The 20660-nt window shown below is 52.3% G+C and overlaps 1 protein-coding gene across 1 annotated transcript in view; it reads right to left on the bottom strand.

The window, feature by feature from the left end:
- Positions 1-13065: 13065 nt before the first annotated feature.
- Positions 13066-20660, bottom strand: part of AXIN1 (axin 1) — a 173721-nt gene continuing 166126 nt past the window's right edge. The window contains exons 8-9 of the mRNA XM_065412047.1: positions 19940-20107; positions 13066-13503 (exon numbers count right to left, since the gene is read on the bottom strand). Of these exons, the coding sequence (XP_065268119.1) occupies positions 13377-13503; positions 19940-20107 (295 nt within the window). The 3' untranslated portion in view covers positions 13066-13376. The remainder of the gene's footprint in view (positions 13504-19939; positions 20108-20660) is intronic.

Genomic DNA, 20660 nt, shown 5'->3' with positions numbered 1-20660 from the left:
CATGCAGGGCTGGCAGTGGGAGCCCCACCGCCCAGGGCTCACAGCAATTTCTAAGTAAAATTAAGCCTCACGCTTGACCTCGGCGTAGAACTCCCAGATGGCAGGATTTTTTTTTCCAGCGGCAGCCACCATGGCCTTTCTGCTGATGTCCCCAGGTGCTGTAACCACATATGCCCTCTGTCCCGTCCTCACGGCACTCCAGGCCCAGTTAGTTTAAAGGTGCCCAGCTGTTTCTCTGGCCCCATGCCCTCCTTCTCCCTCCATGGAGGCAGGGCCCTTGCAGCCCAGCTCAGTAGTGCAAGCAGGGGGCCTGGTGGGGGCAGGCCCTGCAGGAAAAGCTGAGCTGGGGCAGGCAGCTGATTTCCCTAAGGGCTTGGCATCAAGCTGAGGGGGAGCCCAAGGGTCAGTGGAGCATGGGGAGTCAGAGAGGCGGGCAAAAGTCAAGGGAGGGCTCAGGCTGGAGGGAGTCGGGGGGAGGGGAAGTCAGGAGCCCCACATCTATCTGAACAGCAGCCATGGTTCCTGGCGCCAGCCCTGCCCATGTGCTGTGGGAAGAACCCCCAGCCCCAGGTGGGCCACGAGATCACAGGGACAGCGCCAGACCAGTGCCCAGCACCACCACAGCAAAGGCCAGAGAGATGCTGCCAGGAGGCCAAGCCCAGGCTGGGAGATGTGGAACGGGCTGAGTGGAGCACTGATTGCACAGCAATGGGCTGTGCCGGCCCTGGGGAGGCACAACTGGCTTGGAGACACTCCCAGAATATGGGCTTCTCAGCAGGGGGCAACAAGGAGGCTGAACCCCATGGCATGGCATAGCCCTTTGGCACAAGGCTGGGAGGGGCAGCCTGGGCGCTGGGTACAAAGGAGAGCGGGATGCCAAGCAGTGGGTGTGGAACCGAGGGGCAGCGAGAGGTGTGCAGCTCTTGGGGATTCTCCGGGCCTCTGCTTTCAGCTCCCCACGTAGCCATGTCCTCCTGTGCAGGCTGCCTGATGCAGTCCACAGTGCAGGCCCTGCCCTCTCAGGGGCTCCCCAAGCCCAGCTGAGCTGCACCCTTCCTTGCGGAGCCCTGAGAAGAGCTGGTCTGGGCTCCTAGAACATAAAAACGGCCATACTGGTCCATCTAGTCCTGTATCCTGTCTTCCAAAAGTGGCCAGTGCCAGGTGCTTCAAAAGGAATGAACAGAACAGAGCAATTCTTCAGTAATCCAGCCCCTGTCCTCCAGTCCCAGCTTCTGGCAGTCAGAGGCTAGGGACACCCAGAGCATGGGGTTGCATCCCTGGCCATCCTGGCTAATAGCCATTGATGGATCGCCATGAACTTATCTTTTTCTGTCCTGAACTCAGTTATACTTTTGGCCTTCACAACATCCCCTGGCAACAAGTTCCACAGGTTCACTGTGTGTTGTGTGAAGATGGACTTCCTTTTGTTTTAATTTAATTTGCTTCTTAATTTCATTGGGTGACCCCTGGTTCTTGTGTTATGTGAAGGAGCAAATAACACTTCCTTATTCACTTTCTCCACCCAAATCATGATTTTATAGCCCTCTATCATAGCTCCCTCATTTAGTCATCTCTTTTCCAAGCTGAACAGTCCCAAGGCTTTTTAATCTCTCATACAGAAGCTGTTCCATACCCCTAATCACTTTGTTGCCCTTCTCTGTGACTTTTCCATTTCTAATATATCTGTTGGGAGCTGGGGCAACCCAGAACTGCATGTAGTATTCGAGGTGTGGTGTACCATGGATTCCAATAGTGGCATTATGATATTTACTGTCTTATCTATCCTTTTCTTTATGGTTTCTAACATTGTTAGCTTTTTTGACTGCAGCCTCACATTGAGTGGATGCAGGGCCGGCTCCAGGGTTTTGGCCGCCACAGGCAGCCAAAAAAAAAAAAAAAAAAAAAAGCCGCGATCGCGATCTGCGGCGGCAATTCGGCGGGAGGTCCTTCGCTCCGAGCGGGAGTGAGGGACCGTCCGCCGAATTGCCGCCGAATAGCTGGACCTGCCGCCCCTCTCTGGAGTCGCCGCCCCAAGCACCTGCTTGCCAAGCTGGTGCCTGGAGCCGGCCCTGAGTGGACATTTTCAGAGAACTATCCACAATGACGCCAAGATCTCTTTCCTGAGTGGTAACAGCTAATTTAGACCCCATCATTTTGTATGTATATTGGGGATTATGTTTTCCAACGTGCATTAACTTTGCATTTATCAACATTGAATTTCATCTGCCATTTTGTTGCCCAGTTACCCAGTTTTGTGAGATCCTTTTGTAACTCTTTGCAGTCTGCTTTGAACTTAACTATCGAGTAATTCTGTATCATCTGCAAACTTTGCCACCTCACTGTTTACCCCTTTTCCCAGATCATTTATGAATACGTTGAATAGGACTGGGCCCAGACCCCTGGGGGACACCACTATTTACCTCTCTTCATTCTGAAAACTGACCATTTATTCATAGACTCATAGACTTTAAGGTCAGAAGGGACCATCGTGATCATCTCATCTGACCGCCTGCATATTGCAGGCCACAGAATCTCAGCCGCCTACTCCTATAATAGACCCCTAACTTGTGGCTGAGTTACTGAATTCCTCAAATCAGGGCTTAAAGACTTCAAGTTACAAAGAATCAACCATTTATACTAGTTTAAACCTGCAAGTGATCTGTGCCCCATGATGCAGAGGAAGGCGAAACCCCCTCCAGGATCTCTGCCAATCTGACCTGGACGAAAATTCCTTCCCGACCTCAAATATGGTGATCATTTAGACTCTGAACATGTGAGCAAGACCCACCAGCCAAATAACTGAGAAAGAATTCTCTGTAGTAACTCAGAGCCCTCCCCATCTAATGTCCCATCACTGCCCGTTGGGGATATTTGCTGCTAGCTGTCACCCATCAGTTACATGCCATTGTAGGCAGCCTTATCATACCATCCTCTCCATAAAATTATCAAGTTCAGTCTTGAAGTCAGTTAGGTTTTTTTGCCCCCACTGCTTCTCTTGGAAGGTTGTTCCAGAACTTCACTCCTCTGATGGTTAGAAACCTTCATCTAATTTCAAGCCTAAACTTATTGATAGCCAGTTCATATCCATTTGTTCTGGGATCCACATTGGCTCCTCTCCCTCCCTGGTATTTATCCCTCTGATGTATTTATTTATACATAAATATTTATATATTTATATATATATCTCCTCCTCAGCCTTCTTTTGGTTAGGCTAAACAAGCCAAGCTCTTTGAGTCTCCTCTCATAAGGCAGGTTTTCCATTCCTTGGATCATCCTAATAGCCCTTCTCTGCACCCTGTTCCAGTTTGAATTCACCTTTCTTAAACATGGGAGACCAGAATTGCACCCAGTATTCCAGGTGAGGTCTCACTAGTGCCTTGTGCAATGGTACTAACACTTCCCTGTCTCTACGGGAAATACCTCACCTGATGCATCTTAGGACTAGCTTGGCCTTTTTCATGGCCACATCAGTGGCAGTCCATAGGCATCCTGTGATCAACCAAGACACCCAGGTCTTTCTCCTCCTCTGTCACTTCCAACTAAGACCCCAGCTTATAGCAAAAATTCTTGTTGTTAGTCCCTAAGTGCATGACCTTGCACTTTGCACTATTAAATTTCATCCAATTTCTATTACTCCAGTTTTCAAGGTCATCCTACCTTTTGTTTCCTGTCTTTTAATCAGTTACTGATCCACGAGGGGCCCTTATCCCATGACTGCTTATGACCCTTTGGTGAGGGACCTTGTCAAAGGCTTTCTGAAAGTCCAAGTACACTATAGCCACTGGATCACCCTTGTCCACATGTTTGTTGACACTCCCCTCCCCATAGAATTTGATTAGATGGGTGAGGTATGATTTCTCTTTACAAAAGCTGCATTGACTTTTCCCCAACAACTTGTGTCCATTTCGGTGTCTGATAAGTCTGTTCTGTACTATAGTTTCAACTAGGGCTGTCGATTAAACGCAGGTAACTCACACGATTAACTCAAAAAAATTAACTGCGATTAAAAAAATTAATCATGATTAATCGCACTGTTAAACAATAGAATACAAATTGAAATGTATTAAATATTTTGGATGTTTTTCTACATTTTCAAATATATTTATTTCTATTACAACACAGAATACAAAGTGTACAGTGCTCACTTTATATTATTATTTTTTATTACAAATATTTGCACTGTAAAAATGATAAAAGAAATACACTGTAGTATTTTTCAGTTCACCTCATACAAGTACTGTAGTGCAATCTCTATCGTGAAAGTGTAACTTACAAATGTAGATTTTTTTTTATTACATAACTGCACTCAAACACAAAACAATGTAAAACTTTAGATCCTACAAGTCTACTCAGTCCTACTTCTTGTTCAGCCAATTGCTAAGACAAACAAGTTTGTTTACATTTATGGGAGATACTGCTGACTGCTTCTTAATTACAATGCCACCTGAAAGTGAGAACAGGTGTTTGCATGGCACTGTTGTAGCTTGCGGTGCAAGGTATTTATGTGCCAGATGTGCTAAACATTCATATGCCCCTTCATGCTTCGGCCACCATTCCAGAGGACATGCTTCCATGCTCATTAAAAAAATAATGCATTAATTAAATTTGTGACTGAACTCCTTGGGGGAGAATTTTATGTCTCCTACTCTGTTTTACCTGCATTCTGCCATATATTTCATGTTATAGCAGTCTCGGATGACAACCCAGCACATGTTCATTTTAAGAACACTTTCACTGCAGATTTGACAAAACGCAAAGAAGGTACCAATGTGAGATTTCTAAAGATAGATACAGCACTCGACCCAAGGTTTAAGAATCTGAAGTGCCTTCTAAAATCTGAGAGGGATGAGGGGTGGAGAGTGCTTTCAGATGTCTTAAAAGAGCAACACTCTGATGCGGAAACTACAGAACTTGAACCAGCAAAAAAGAAAATCAACCTTTTGCTGGTGGCATCTGACTCAGATGATGAAAATGAACATGCATCGGTCCGCTCTGCTTTGGATCATTATCGAGCAGAACCTGTCATCAGCATGGACGCATGTATTGTTGAAGCATGAAGGGACATATGAATCTTTAGTGCATCTGGCACGTAAATATCTTGTGATGCCGGCTACAACAATGCCATGCAAACGCCTGTTCTCACTTTCAGGTAACATTGTAAACAAGACGTGGGCAGCATTACAGGTATCTCCTGCAAATTGTAACCACACTTGTTTGAGCGATTGGCTGAAGTAGGACTGAGTGGACTTGCAGGTTCTAAAGTTTTACGTTGTTTTATTTTTGAATGCAGTTATTTTTTGTACATAATTCTACATTTGTAAGTTCAACTTTCATTATAAAGAGATTGAACTACAGTACTTGTATTAGGTGAATTGAAATATACTATTTCTTTTGTTTTTTACAGTGCAAATATTTGTAATAAAAATAAATACAAAGTGAGCATTGTACCCTTTGTATTCTGTATTGGAATTGAAATCAATATATTTTAAAATGTAGAAAACATCCACAAATATTTAAATAAATGGTATTCTATTATTGTTTAACAGTGTGATTAATTGCGATTAATTTTTTTAATTGCTTGACAGTCCTAGTTTCAACCAATTTGCCTGATACTGAAGTTAGGCTTACTGGCCTGTAATTGCCAGGATCATCTCTGAAGACTTTTTTAAAAATTTGCATCACATTAGCTATCCTCCAGTCATCTGGTACAGAGGCTGTTTTAAACAATAGGATACATACCAGAGTTAGTAGTTCTGCAAGTTCATATCGGAGTTCCTCCAGAACTCTTGGGTGAATACCATCTGATACTGGTAACTTATTACTCTTTAATTTATCAATTTGTTCCAAAACCTCCTCTATTGACACCTCAATCTGGGACAGGTCCTCAGATTTGTCACCTAAAAAGAATGGCTCAGGTGTAGGAATCTCCCTCACAGACTCTGTAGTAAAGACTGATGCAAAGAATTCATTTAGTTTCTCCCGGAACGGCTTTGTCTTCCTTGAGTGCTCCTTTAGCACCTTGATGGTCCATTGGCCCAACTGCTTCTGATATACTTTTTTGTTGCTATTAGTTTTTGTGTCTTTTGCTAGTTGCTCTTCATATTCTTTTTTGGCCTGTCTAATTATACTTGATTTGCCAGAGTTTATGCTCCTTTCTGTTTTCCTCAGTAGGATTTGCCTTCCAATTTTTAAACGATGCTTTTTTGCCTGTAATTGCCTCATCTACTCTGTTGTTTAGGCATAGTGGCATTTTTTGGTCCTCTTATTATTCTTTTTAATTTGGGGTATACACTTAACTTGAGCCTCTATTATGGTGTTTAAAAAGTTTCCATGCAGCTTGCAGACATTTCACTCTTGTGACTGTTCCTTTTAATTTCCATTTAACTAGCCTCCTTATTTGTGTGTAGTTCCCCTTCTTGAAAGTAAATGCTATTGTGATGGGTTTCTTTGGTATATGCCCCGCAGAAGGACGTTAAATTCAATTACATTATCATCACTATTACTGAGCGGTTCAGCTATATGCACCTCTTGGACCAGTTCCTGTGCCCCACATAGGACTAAAACAAGAACTGCCTCTCCCCTGGTGGGTGCCAGGACTAGCTGCACCAAGAAGCAGTCATTAATGGTGTCTCTGAATCCCGGCCTGAGGTGACACCTCAGTATGGGGATAGGTGAAATCCCCCATTATTACTGAGTTTTCTGTATTTATAGCTGAGCCTAAGAGCCCAACACGGGACTGAAACTCCTTCCATCTTATCCCCCAAATCAACATGGGCACCAGAAGCCCTTGCAGTGACCCGGCTCCCTGTGGAGGAGTCTGGGGCCTCAGGGAGAGATCAGATTTCCAATGCAGAAAGGCACTTGCCGCTCTGGGCACTAGATGGGGCTCCATTTCCAGAAACACAGGTAGGCCGCCAGGACCAGGCAGTTCAGCCGTGGCTAGTGCTTCTTGGTGGGGCAGCTTGCAGGGCGGAGGAGGGTTACAAGGAGGCCTCCTGTTCTGCCAGCAATAAGAGGAATCTCTCACCTGTGCGGGGTGCCCTCATTGCTCGTTCCCCTCATGCCAGCCTGCTCCATGACTCAACCCTTTCTGGGCTGCTGAGGTCTCTCCCGCCACCCCAAGCCCCCTTAGGGATTACAGTCCCTCAGAGAGGAGCAGCCTTTGCTTCAGCAGATGCTCTAAAGCCAGCAGGAGTTCAGGTGGAAGTGTCCCTGCGAAGGAGCATGAGTCCCTGCAGACAGCAGGGATGGAGCCAACCAATCAGGCAGGCCACTGGCTTCAGTCTCTGTGACAAGCACCAGCTTAAATCATGGTTCACGAGAGGCTCTAAGTGCTGCAGCTTTCACCAGCAGAGCCCCGCGTCCCACTCCAGTCCGGCTAGATGTAGCCTATTCAGTGACCAGCTCAGGGAGCAAAGCAGCTGACTCCATCCCAGCTGTCCAGTTCCTAAGCACACACCCGGGCTCTGTGCACTGGGTGGCGTGCCAGCCAGGCTCCAGGCTCAGCTATCGCCTGGAAGGGGTAGGTGGGTCCCCATCTCCCCAGTTAGCAACCTCCTGGCAGCGTGGTCCAGCAGCTCACGCCTGGAAGCCCAGGGATGCTGCAGCTCAGTCTGCGGTGCTCTGAACAGACTGGGAATGTTCCCTCTCCAATGCCCTAATGCCCGTCCTTCCTAACCATTTCCCAAAGGGGGCAGAGCCTGGCATAGCCTGTGCCCAAGGACTTCAGCCCAGAGCTTGTCCGCAAGGCATGGTCCCAGGCATGACGCTTGCTAAGGAGTCATCTTAGTGGGATGGAGGGAAAGGGATGGGATGGAGGGCCATGCCCTCAGCTTGTGAACTAGCCAGCTGTCATGCTAGGCAGGGCCGCACTGGTCACTGGCTAAGGACGTGTGAGGATTTTGATGGTTCAGGAGGGCTCTAGCTAAGCATGTGCCCTAAGTCTAATCATGGCATTACATGGGCAGGCTGGACAACCCAACTTTGGGCCATGGCTCCTCTGTGCAGAGGTGCTCGCTCCACGCCAGCTGCTGAGTCAGATCCAGCTGCTGAAGACCTAGTGACCTCGGTTAACAAGCTGCCCAGTGCCCTTGCTCACACCTGAGCCCTGGCAGGATTCCCAAACTAAGTGTTCCCCTGCCCATCTCGCCCCCAGCAAGCACCTGGATGTGTGTACAGCTATCCACCACCGAGTAGCCAGTAGTCCAGGGGTCAGCTGTGATGTGGGAGATCGGGCATCAAGTCCTTGCTCTGAAACAGGCAGAGCAGGAATTCAAACCCAGGTCTCCCGCACCCTAGTCAAGTGCTCTAACCACTGGGCCACTGGGCAGAAGGGGTGGTGGGGTCTACCTCTGCTTTTTCATGAAAACCAGCTGAGCTGGCTCAGGCATCCAGCTCGAGGAAGGGTCATGGCTGAGAATCCAAGTGGAGAGGCACCTGACTCTCTCTCCGGGGTCCCTCTCCTCAGCATTTCCCGCTGGCTAGCTTTGGCAGCTCCCTGTGCCGCCTGCTGGTTTCTGTGACTCCCATTCTTAGACCTCTCTCCCCCCCCCCCCCGAGCACGGTACAGGGAGCCTGGACATCCAGCTCACGCTGTGAATCTCCTAGGGGACAGGGCCCCTGGGGGGAGGGGCTGCAATGCTGCGCCTAACTCCCTTTGCAGCTCTAGCCCTCTGGAAACGCGCTGGTCCCCCTACCCACAGGAAGCCTGGCAGAGTGCAGCATCTCAGGACCGAAATGTCTTGTCACCCCAGCCTCAGTCCAGAAACAGCCTGAGCCCTGCTGACACCTCTGCAGAGAAGCTGCATCTCCAGCTCCCAGTGGAGAAAAGTGCTCGCAAGGCTCCTGCCTGGTGAATTCCACCCAGGCACATTCCAACAGGGGGACCCTGGACTGGGGTGAGGGTGTCCCAGAGCCGCTGGGGCCCAGCTTGCCTGGATGTACCCCCCCAGCTCCTGTAACAGAGTAACATCAGCCTAGGGATTGGGGAGGGGCAAGGCCCCAGCCCGTTCCTCTTGACCCTGGCGAGTCAAGATCCTGAGTCAGGACTGCAGGAGGAGCTGCTCCCCACACGCCCAGGCAGGTCCTGGGCAGCACACACTGCAGTGTGGATCCCTTGCTTTGGTTGAGTAGCCGGCCCAAGGCAAGGGCTTGGGGCCAGGAGTCCTTGGCTTTCTGTGGGCTAGATCTCATAAACAAGGCCACTCCCAGGTGTTTGCTGCAAAGGAGCCTCTGGGGATGAGCACCGGGGGCTGCAGCTGGCTTGGCCGCCTAGCCATGGCTACTCTCACCCAGGGGCAGATGGGGGAGGGGCCAAGGGTCTGTTCTCTTCCAGGCGTCACCCACAAAATAAACTCCACCCACCCAGGACACCACTCACCGTAGATTGTGCAGCTGCCCCTGCTACGAGCACTTGGTCTCTGAGCGCCACTGGGCTCTCCTTGGTGGGGCTTCGTTGTGGCTGTGGGCTCAGCTCCTTGACGGGGGGGAGGAGATAAGTGGTGGCATCATCTGAGATGCTGCTCTCGGTGAGTTATGCAGACCTGTGTAGCCCCCTCTCCCCCACGGCCCTTCCTTAGTTAAGGAATGAAACAGTTAATGTTTAAATCATCACTAGGCAATCGAGTTACTATTGCAGTGAGGTGAGTGGAGCTGGTCACACCTCGCCAAGCGATTGTTCCAGGCTCTCTTCAGACTCAGGCAGTCATCTCTGCAACAGTCACACTCAGTTGTAAAGGTTTCTTCGTACCTGCCATTTGCTGCTTTTTCCACTTAGCATGGACCATCTCCCCAGCAGCCCAGGACAAGGGGTCCTAGGGAGCTGCCTGCATGCACCATGTTTGCTATAACAGGTTAAATCCTGCTATGCGTCCACCCTCCCTCTCTGTCCTAATGGCTCTATGCTTCTCCCCTCCTTGACCACTGCAGCCCCAGATCCCATTTCGCCTCCCTCCAGCCCACAGCGGTGAAAAGCCTCTTACCCGTAGCTTGGACATGTCATTGCCTCCTCTCACCCTCCGGCCCAGCTTCGAGTTGGTCTTTGCTTTCAACATGCGGCCTGGCTTGCATCTCTGGTGTCCTTTCCCACCATTCCTTCCCTTTGCCCTGCTCCCACCAACAGCCTCACTTCTCCCCCGCACGCCAAACAACCGCGCCACCCCAGCAGGGCTCAGCCTCTCCTTTCAACCCCCTCGTTAAAACTCACGCTCTCTTCACAGCCCCAGGAGCAACAATGCTCCCTCCTCGCTGTGACCTGCAATCCCCAGCCGCCCTCCCTCACCCCCCCGAGACAGTGCTCTGACTGCACCCACCCTGTCACCCCGGGGGTGGGGGATTATAAACTTCGCAGGTCAGGAAGGGGCCTTCCTGGGAATGGAGTGCACTGCTGAGCACAAGGAGATCAGGGCGATAGGAACCCAGGTAGGGTAGCAACTGGCACTTGCTTTGTAATCCATTTGCAGTGACACTTTGTGCTCATTTTCTTTTCCTAAAAATAGTCCCTCACACTCTGCATAAATGGCAGGCCTGCCAACCCTGGGGTCTTGGCCGAATTCCAATTCTGCCTGCTTTAAACTCCCTCCGCCATTTGAACTAAGGTATTCTATGCACCTGGACCCGGCGCCTGTGAAGGGCTGTTCTCTGTGGCTGAACTCCAGCAGAGATGGCTGCATACCAAGGAGGGGTAAAAAAGCAGCTTGCAAAATGGGGCCCTCCTGGATTAGATAGCTTGCACTTCACACACAGGTCTCTGAGTCCTGTCCATTTGCTGCTACCTTCATTGACTCTTTCCAGCACGGCCACCATCCCAGCTACCTACTTCAGCTTGCGTCCCTTGGGGCAGATCTTGCTGAGCCTCGCATACCTCGGCTCTCCAGAGAAGGAAGGAAAACAGCAGCCAATTGGATGTTGGGTTTTTTATTTCATTATTATCCAAGTACCTTTTAAAAGATAATTGTACAAGTCAGCACATGAAAATGCTCAGGAGACGCCATTTGTAGGCATGCCGCTGGCGGCTGACGCTGCGGTTAGAAAATGTACATATTTACAGTGGAACCCTTCAGAAACAAGGGCAAATGGAAAACCTGTGGCTGTCGGGTACATTAACAATCTCACCAGACACAGAATACAATCCGAACTTAAAAAAAGAAGAAGAAAAATGTTTGTAATGCAGTTCCCTGGATGAAAACAATTTCTCATTTGCTGGACTTCACATAGTGATAGGCAAGTTACAGAACTGTGTTCAAAAGGCACTCTGTGACATATACAATATACTGAGAGGCAAACCTACCTGTGCGGATACACAATCACGCAGGCCTATCCCACTATATCACCTCTGACTGTCATCACCACGCCTGCGCCTAGCAACGCTGCAGCCAACAGAAAGAGTAGAGCTGAGAACACACAACAGAAGAACAACCGTGGCCAGAGTCAGTGCTGATGTGAAAGCCTTCACACCCTTACTGTGGGGCAGAAATGGACCCACTGATCTGCAGGCGGGGCATGGCCTGGTATCTGAAGGGGGTCTGGGTCACCGGGTGATTTAATTGACAAATATTTACACTGGACTCAGGAGCAGGGATGATCCACAGTGTGGCGGATTAAGAGAGCTCAGCGGGTCGGTGAAGAGGCCTGCAGAATGGTGCAGGGACAAGACAGCTGCTGGCAGAAGCAGCAGGCTCCGGGCTGCGTCCTGGACCGTCTGGCGTGCTCAGTGGGGAGCACATTTAAACAACAATCGCTTTGGAGTCTGAGCCCCCAGCATTCTTGGTTCTGAATAAACACTGGCCCTTTGGGAACCTTTCCTGAGGATCCTGTTGTCTCTGCAGCCAGGGTGACTGCTCTCCTTAGGGGATGTATCCTCCCGGGAGACTCCTGGTCAGCTCTACTGATGATAAATGGTCCTAGATGTGCCCATCGAGGGGGAAACAGGCAGAAACAGCTCTATTTACCACAGTCTCTCAGAGCACCCTTTCTCAGAGGATTCAGATATTGTCAGCGGTGCTACCAGAAGAGATCGACCTGCAGAGCCCATGGTGAGATTTCTCTCCTTTCCTGGCCGCGTGGAACAGAAACTGCAAGTTTCCAAGTGGTTTTCCCTCTACACTACATTTGCTCTGGCTAAGACTCCCGTGACCACGTCAGGTCTCAGCATTGGCAGGGCTGACATGCCATGCCACAGCACGACAAATTATTACCATCTGCAGCCTAGCAACCCCCCTCGCGGGATGTTACATTCTAAGTCTTAAGAAGCAAGAGGCTTGAATGGAGGGCTCTCTTTGATTGCTAATTACATACGATGAGAGCCCTCCGGCGAAGCACGCGCTCGGGAAAGGCTTATGGCTGGGAGCAGGCGTCACCAGACTTCTCCAACTATCACCTCTGATCTGCGGAGAAAAGAGCAGGAGACGGCACTTCACAAAGAAAGCTCTCATCAAAATGGTACCTGCTATCCCAACCCTAACCCTGGCGCACCATGCTCCGGGTGCCCCCTCCTGGCTGGACTGTAGCTAACACTCACTGGGACGCACCTGAGTTGCAGGAACCAGACACTTATGGACTCCAGTGACAACCAGCCGCAGTAGGTGCTCTAACAAAAGACCACTGTGTTAAGAGCTCCTAAATACAAACCCTCTCCTCCAATGCTTACTCAGTCACAAGAATGCTTGGAGAAAAAGCTCCTAGGAGATCTGGTGGCTTAAAACATGGGCAAGATTAACAGATTAAAAGTGGCTTGTTAAAATGTCATAAACCCAGATTTTCAACCCTGCACTACTGTGGCCTTTGTACTGTCAGCGTGAGCCAGCCAAAGTGTGGGCTTCCATATCAGCATCTGAGATAGCAGCTTGTGTGGACTTCCCCGAGGGAGTGCTCCACCTCAACACACACACAGTAGCATCAACTAAAAGCCATCCACTGTCAGGACACGGGGAGGGTCAGATGAAGGCAAGGCTCCATGCCGAGCTGGACAGATGGCTGTACACGCTGGGTGAGCTCCGAAGTACCTGTACGTCTTACATTTACATAAGAGCACTGTGACATTGGAAAGATTTTCCTTTTATTACAATATATCAAAAATATGCAGCTTTAGTAAACAAGGTCATATTACACTTTCTAATGCAACTGTACAATGCTACAATACACGTAATATTCTGTCTGGAGAGGGAGCCCGGCGGGGATCCCACCGGCAAGTCTGTGTGGTGGAACTCCTCCCACTGGCAACGCGTAGCTCCTGGAAGTCCTCGGGAGGGACCGAGGTGCCTCCCTCAGCCTGGGTCAGCCCAGTACCGAGGGATCTGTGCCTCCCAGAGCACCGACTCTGGATCTGCTCTAGACTGCTGAGATTTCCAAAATCTTTCCCAGGCCTCTTGGCTCTCCTGTTAGTCAATCTTCTCGACCTTTCCAATTATCTTCTCCTCAAAGATGGGCAGGGTGGCCTCATCCTCACGCACCTCCTCAAACACCACTCCGCAGTCAAACTCATGGCTCACTTTTTTAAAGTAATACCTGCAAAGCAGAGGGGGGCACGTGAACGAATCGCCCAGCTGGCAACAGCCCAGAATCCTGCAGGGTCCCACCCACCAGGGGCTGCACCAGCCCCAGCCATGGGCCCTAATAGGCTTCGGAAGCCCCACACTGACTCAAACCCAAGCATGCCGTACCCCTGATTCCTATGTGATAATGCCTGGGGGGTGGATATTTATTCCTGTGTATCACATCCATAACGCCCAAATTGGCTCCAGGGCCAGAACTAAAACCCCTCTCCTGCCCTCCCACCAAACCCTCCCCTTCAGAAGCAGCATAGCAGGTGCCTGCGATAGCAGGGGATTGGACTCAAGTGTTCCTGCTGATAAGCTTTGCAGGTGATGGCCGGCTCACCAAGGCAGGCGTTGCCAATCCGAGTACAAATACAGTGGGAGTGGCCCTTACCTCAACTATACTCGCAGCACTCCTCGCACCAGAGGCTGACCAGCTGGGTCCTGCAGCCCACCCCCCAAACAGTCCCACAGTATGGACCAAAGTTGCTCTCCATTTGAGGCTAGAGCTATGGCTCGGAGAGGCTACAAGTCCTAGAATGCAACTGGCCTCTATGCAAATGGCGAGCAGCCCAGGCAGCCCTCCATTGAGCAGAGTTTGGGGGCTGCTGGCTTGGTACACAACCAGGTTTTTACTTGCAGCAATTGCTATTGTAACACTCTTCAAAGCCAGATCCTGCTCTTGAAAAAACACGCTCAGGCCAAACTGCCTTGTCCGCCCTGATCGTTTGGCTGCAAACAGTTCAGCTGCTGAACTGTCCCGTCTGGATTGCAGCACGGCACAAGCGTAGCTTGGAACCAAAGCCCTAAAATATCCATAACTTGCCACTTCAATAACACACAGTGTACACACGTTCAGGGCCAAGGCCGAATTCCTGCCTGATCCACCCTTCTTTAAATTAGCTCCTGGCAGGCCATTCTACCTGCCTCTTAAAGAATATACACACAAGAAACCTCCTTAGCCACTGGGTGTTCTCGCTCGTCTTCACGGCTAATGACAGCTACAGCACTGCAGGAGGAAGTGCCACAGAACGGAGCCCCAGGGAGAGCACCTCTGACCACATCACCTGCATTGGCTCATTAATCTGTCTCTGTCGGGAGAGACAAATGGGCAAAGCACTCACACCATTGCCTGCTCACAGGTAACACGGATGGCATCAGATCTCTCTGGATCCCGCTAGCACATCTCTGCCAGGGATGTCGTATTCCTAGGACTCAACGAGCCTTCTGCCCCTGCCCTGGCTTAGCCTACACTGCCGAAGCACTCACTCTCCTCTCCAACGGCCCTGCGCTGGACTAGCTGTATACTTCTCAGGGACTGAGCCTGCTCATTTCTCTGAACCCCAGGCTCTCTGCCCAGTGGTGCCGCCTCCTTCCTTGCTTAAGGGTTGAGAAAGCTGTTCTTTTTAAAATTGGGAAAGATTTCCCAGCTCCTCCCTGCCCCCTGCAGGCCCTGCCTTGTTGGAACATGGGGTTCAGCATAGGCTCAGAGAAAAGACAGTTACCTTTTCCGTAACTGGTGTTCTTCGAGATGTGTTGCTCATGTCTATTCCACAATAGGTGTGCGTGCTCGCCACGTGCACCGGTGCCAGAAGTTTTCCCCCTAGCAGTACCCGTAGGGGAGTGCCCTAGTGACCCCGGGAATGGCACCTCCATGGCGTGGTATAAGGGGCACTGCGCGCTCCCCCCACCCTCAGTTCCTTCTTGCCAGACAACTCCGACAGAGGGGAAGGAGGGCAGGATGTGAAATGGACATGAGCAACACATCTCAAAGAACAGCAGTTAGAGAAACGGTAACTGTCTTTTCTTCTTTGAGTGATTGCTCATGTGTATTCCACAATAGCTGATTCCAAGCATATCTGCTGGAGGTGGGAAGGAGTTCACAAACTCTCGGGACAGAGGACGGCCGGGCCGAACCCGGCGTCCTCCCTGGTCTGGGAGACGATTGCATAATGCGAGGTGAACGTGTGAACTGAAGACCATGTTTCAGCCCTACAAATGTCCTGAATGGGGACATGGGCCAAAAAGGCAGCCGATGAGGCCTGCACCCTAGTCGAGCGTGCCCTCACAATCGACAGCGGGGGGATATCTGCCAAGTCGTAACAGGTATGGATGCACGAGGTGATCCAGTTGGAGCGTCGCTGAGTGGAGATCGGCCGACCTTTCATGTGCTTGGCCGAGGCGATGAACAGCTGCAAAGACTTCTTGAATGGCTTAGTCCGCTCCAGGTAAAAAGCCAGAGCCCGTCTCACATGCAGCATGTGGCGGTGGCGCTCCTCACTGGACGCATGCGGCTTGGGGCAGAGGACCGGCAGAAAAATGTCCTGACCTACGTGATAGGCGGAGACCACCTTCGGGAGGAACGAAGGGTGTGGGCAGAGCTGGACCTTATCTTTATGAAACACCGGGTACGGGGGCTCGAAGGTCAGGGCCTTGAGTTCCGAGACCCGCCTAGCCGACGTGATCGCAACCAGGAAGGTCACCTTCCACGAGAGGTGTGACCAGGAGCATGTAGCTAGCAGCTCAAACGGGGGCCCCATGAGACAGGCCAACACCAGGTTTAGGTCCCACTGTGGGACTGGGGGCCTAACATACAGGAAGAGACAATCCAACCCCTTAAGGAATCGGCCAGTCATAGCATGGGAGAATACCGTGTGGCCCTGCACTGGCGGGTGGAAGGCCGGTATGGCTGCCAGGTGCACCTTGACTGACGAGGGCGCCAGACCTGGGCTCTAAGGTGAAGGAGGTAGTCCAGAATCAGCTGGATCGGGGTGGCCACCGGGGAAACGTCCCGTTCGTCCACCCATCTGGAAAACCGAGACCATTTTGCCAAGTAGGCTTGGCACGTGGAGGGGCGCCGCCTGCTTTCTAAGAGGACGCGCTGAACCCCTTCTGAGCATGTCCTTTCCTCCTAGCCTAACCATTGAGCAGCCACGCTGTGAGGTGGAGTGCTGCTAGGCTGGGGTGGAGGAGGCAGCCCTGGTCCTGGGAGAGCTGGTCCGGACGGGACAGCAACTGCCACCGTGGGGCGACCGCCAGGCCCATGAGGGTCCCGTACCAATGCTGTCTGGGCCATGCCGGGGCAATCAGAAGGACCCGGGCCTTGTCCGTCTTTATCTTTTTCAGGACTTTGCCGTCAGCGGCAACGGGGGAAAGGCACAGAGGAACTGGCCTGACCAGGACAGGAGGAAGGCATCGGAGATAAGCACCCCCCCCAGAGCAGAACCGGGGACAGCGACGGTTATGCCGAGTCGTGGAGAGGTCCACCTGGGGAGTTCCCCACACTTGGAAAAGTCTGTGCACCACCTGCTGCCCCCGTGTGCATCCCCTGAGCGTCCCTCCCTGCTTGGGCAGCGGGCAGCAGACCCCTACCTGCAGCTCCGCGCTGCGCTCTGCCGGCTCCTGGCATCAACTGCCGTCGCAGGGTCCTAGCGCCCCCAACCACTGGTGTCAGGGCAGGCTGACCTTGACCCTGCCCTTCCGCCTTTGACGGATGGTTTCTCTTTTCTGGCACTCGTGCTGAGAGGGAGAAGTCCCTGCTTAAGCGATCTGCCCGCGAGTTCCAGGCGCCCGGTAGATGGAAGGCCTGTAGGCAGATGTCGTGGGCTATACAAAAGACCCACAGCCTGAGGGCTTCGTGGCAGAGGGCAGAGAATTGGGCCCCGCCTTGCCTGTTGATGTAAAACATCGAGGTCGTGTTGTCCGTGAGAACCCTGACCACCCGGCCCTCCAGGTGTGAGCGGAAGGCCATGCATGCCAGCCGTACCGCCCTGAGCTCGATGCTTATGTGGAGGGTCAGATCCTGAGCAGACCACAGACCTTGGGTCTGAACGTTCCCCACATGTGCCCCCCATCCCAGGTCCGATGCATTGGACACCAGTTCCAGTGACGGGGCCCTGCCCCTGAACGGGACCCCTTGGAGCATGTTTCTCGGGGAGGACCACCACCGTAGGGAGGTGATCGCTGGCTTGGGCACCATGAGGACTTTGTCCATCCTGTTCCTGGCCTGGGAGAACTCCGAGGCCAACCTGAGCTGGAGGGGCGTCATTCTGAGTCTGGCATGATGGACCACATACGTGCACGCCGACATGTGACCCAAGAGCTGGAGGCACGCTCTGGCTATTGTCACCGGAAACCTTGCGACTGTGTCAATGAGCCCCTTCAGCGTCTCAAACCTGTTCAGGACTGCCCTGATAAACCCTATACGTTGTACCGGGACTAACGTGGACTCGGTGTTGTTTACCAACAGGCCCAAAGTGGTGCACGTGGACAGAAGGAGCGCCACATGATCCCGCACCTGCGACTGGGAGCTGCCCTTGACCAACCAGTCATCCAGATAGGGGAAGATCTGGACCACCTGGTGCCTGAGGTAGGTCGCTACCACCAACATACATTTCTGATGAGAACTGGCAGGGCGCCCCAGGGCATCCCGTCAAAACCGCCTTTTCCCCGCCTGCTTGCCCTGGGAGGACCCATGCTGGGGGGCAGGCCGAGACTGCCTCTGCAGGCGCCTCTTATAGTCCCGCGACTTTTTATAAGCGGTCTTGTATTTTGAATGGGTGGCCTGGGCGGGAGTCTGCTGCGGCTTGAACTTCGGTTTAGCTGGAGACCCAGAGTCTGGAGCGTCGTGCGGGAGTCTTTCAGGCCATGCAGCTTTGTATCTGTTTGTTCCGCAAACAGAGCTTTGCCGTCAAACGGGAGGTCCTGCAGGGAGGTCTGCGCCTCGCTGGACAGCCCAGAGAGCAGGAGTCATGACGCCCTTCTCATGGACATCACGGAGGCCATGGACCATGCGGCCATGTCTGCTGCATCTGAAGCTGCCTGCAGGGTTGCCCTGGCAGCCGCTGTATCCTCCTCCACCAGCGCTTTGAACTCCTTTCTGTCGCGCTCCTGGAGGGAGTCCTCGAACTTGGGCAGGGAGCCCCACTGATTGAACTCATACTGGCCCAGGAGAGCCTGGTGGTTCGCCACCCGTAACTGGAAGCTCGAGGACGAATAATTTTTTTCTTCCAAATGAGTCCAGCCTCCTCGAATCTTTATTTTTTGGGGTAGGAGCTGGTTGGCCCTGCCATTCCCTGTGGTTGACTGACTCGACCATCAGGGAGTTAGGAGCAGGGTGGGTGTATAGGTATTCATGCCTTTGGCGGGCACAAAATACTTGCGTTCCGCTCTCTTAGAGATGGGGATCAATGAGGCCGGAGTTTGCCACAGGGCATTTGAAATTTTCGTCACCCCTTCGTGAAGAGGCAAGGCCACCCTGCCCAGTGCCGAGGAGGACAGTCCATTAAACAGGGAGTCCGAGGGCTCCTCCATCTCCTCTGCAGTGCCGACTAGTTGATGGTGCCGAAGGATCGCCGCGCACCGACACCGCGGTGCCCGGTGCCGACTCGGAGTGGCGCGCCGGAGCCGGGGTCAGCACCGACTCCATCAAAATAACCCAGAGCCTAATGTCCCTTTCTCTCTTGGTCCGAGGCTTAAACGACTTGCAAATCTTGCAGCGATCGCTGAGATGGTTTCCACCAAACAGCGTAAACAGTCCACATGCGGATCACTCACTGGCATAGGTCGCCTACAAGTGTCACACGACTTAAAACCCGGGGCACAGGGCATGCCCCGGCCCGGGCGCTCTAGCTAAACTAAACTAACTAACTACAGGTACCACACACTGAACGAACAAGCAGTTCTTGGGATGAGCCACAGCAAAGCTGGAGCAGAGCAGTTCTGAAGCATCTTCACTGGTGGCAAGAAGGAACTGAGGGTGGGGGGAATGTGCAGCACCCCTTATACCGCGCCATGGAGGCGCCACTCCAGGGGGTGCTAGGGGCACTCCCCTACGGGTACTGCTAGGGGAAAAACTTCCGGCACCGGTGCACGTGGCGAGCACGCACATCTATTGTGGAATGGACATGAGCAGTCACTCGAAGAAGGGCCCTTCTCGAAATACTGGGAGCACATACCAGAGAACCCCGCCATGTGGTGAAGGCCGGGGCGGTGGTGGTGTTGCTCTGGGATAGGAGGGGTCTTGTCCCCTTAGTCTTCTGCGCACCCCCATGATTCCCACTCCCATTGACACCTGCTGCTTTGGGTTTAGCATCCTGGCATTGCACTGAAACAGCGTCCCCAGCTGACTCAGGAACACCTCCCCCCCAGGGCAGTCCCTTGCCTCGTCTACCTTGCAGAGCTCCGTCTCTGGAGAATCACTGCGAGACAAGATACCATGACATCCATGGTACTGGGGAACGTACACAGTAAGGAGCTAGTGCCGGCTCAGAGGGAGGCCCCGACACTCGCCTTAGGGGCAAAGGGGAGGAAGAGCCAAAAGGTGAACATGGCCATCCGTGGAAAACAGAGACCTAGGAGCAGGCTGAGCTGAATGGACTTTACCATAGGTCTCTCCTCCGCCTTACCTGTAGTTCCCTTTCTTGGTGAGCAGCTCCTTAAACTGTCCCAGCGTGACCACGCGCCCCTTGACCAAGGTGCGATAAGGGATGGGCTCTCCACAGAAGTAGTACGCGACCACGATATTCTCGCATGGCTGGGAAGCGCCATTGCCTGGTCTCTTCTGAGGCTTCAACCTGCCATGAAAAACAAGAACATTCCCACTAAGTAATGATGCCGGGCCTGTTGGCTCGTTCTGGCAGAGGCTGCCGGAGTTTCCGAGGACTCGGGCTGCCATTGGGGAACATGAGATGTGGGTGAATGGTAGATGTCAGTAAGCCCTAGTTAACGCTCACTGCAGGCTCCTGGGGACCAGCTGACATGGGACTGGTGGGCTCCTGGAGTCCCATGGTCAGGGAATTGGTTCCCAGCTCCCCAGTGAAATGGGAGACACGTCCCATTAGGAGTGTCCTGCTCCACTGAGCCGTCACATGTGGCAAGGAACTGAGGAAGGCTGCAGGGGGACTCCGCTGACCGCTGGGGGAATGCCTCTCCCCCTCTGGACTGATTTCTTCATTTCCAGCGTCAGCCAGGGCCAAAAGGCACATCTTGGGCCCCACCTCTGCCTCCTGGACTGCCTGGAGGAAACAGAAACTCAGCAGCTCGGCCCATGACAGTCAGCCAGGGACGAACCGATGCCCGGGGCGGAAAGTTATATGGGCCTGTGGTGCCCGTGCTCCAGCAATATTG

This window comes from Emys orbicularis, chromosome 10 (genome assembly GCF_028017835.1).
Source record: "Emys orbicularis isolate rEmyOrb1 chromosome 10, rEmyOrb1.hap1, whole genome shotgun sequence".
Lineage (NCBI taxonomy): Eukaryota > Metazoa > Chordata > Testudines > Emydidae > Emys > Emys orbicularis.
Note: the sequence above shows the minus strand (reverse complement) of the source record. Positions and strands in the feature narration are given on the sequence as shown.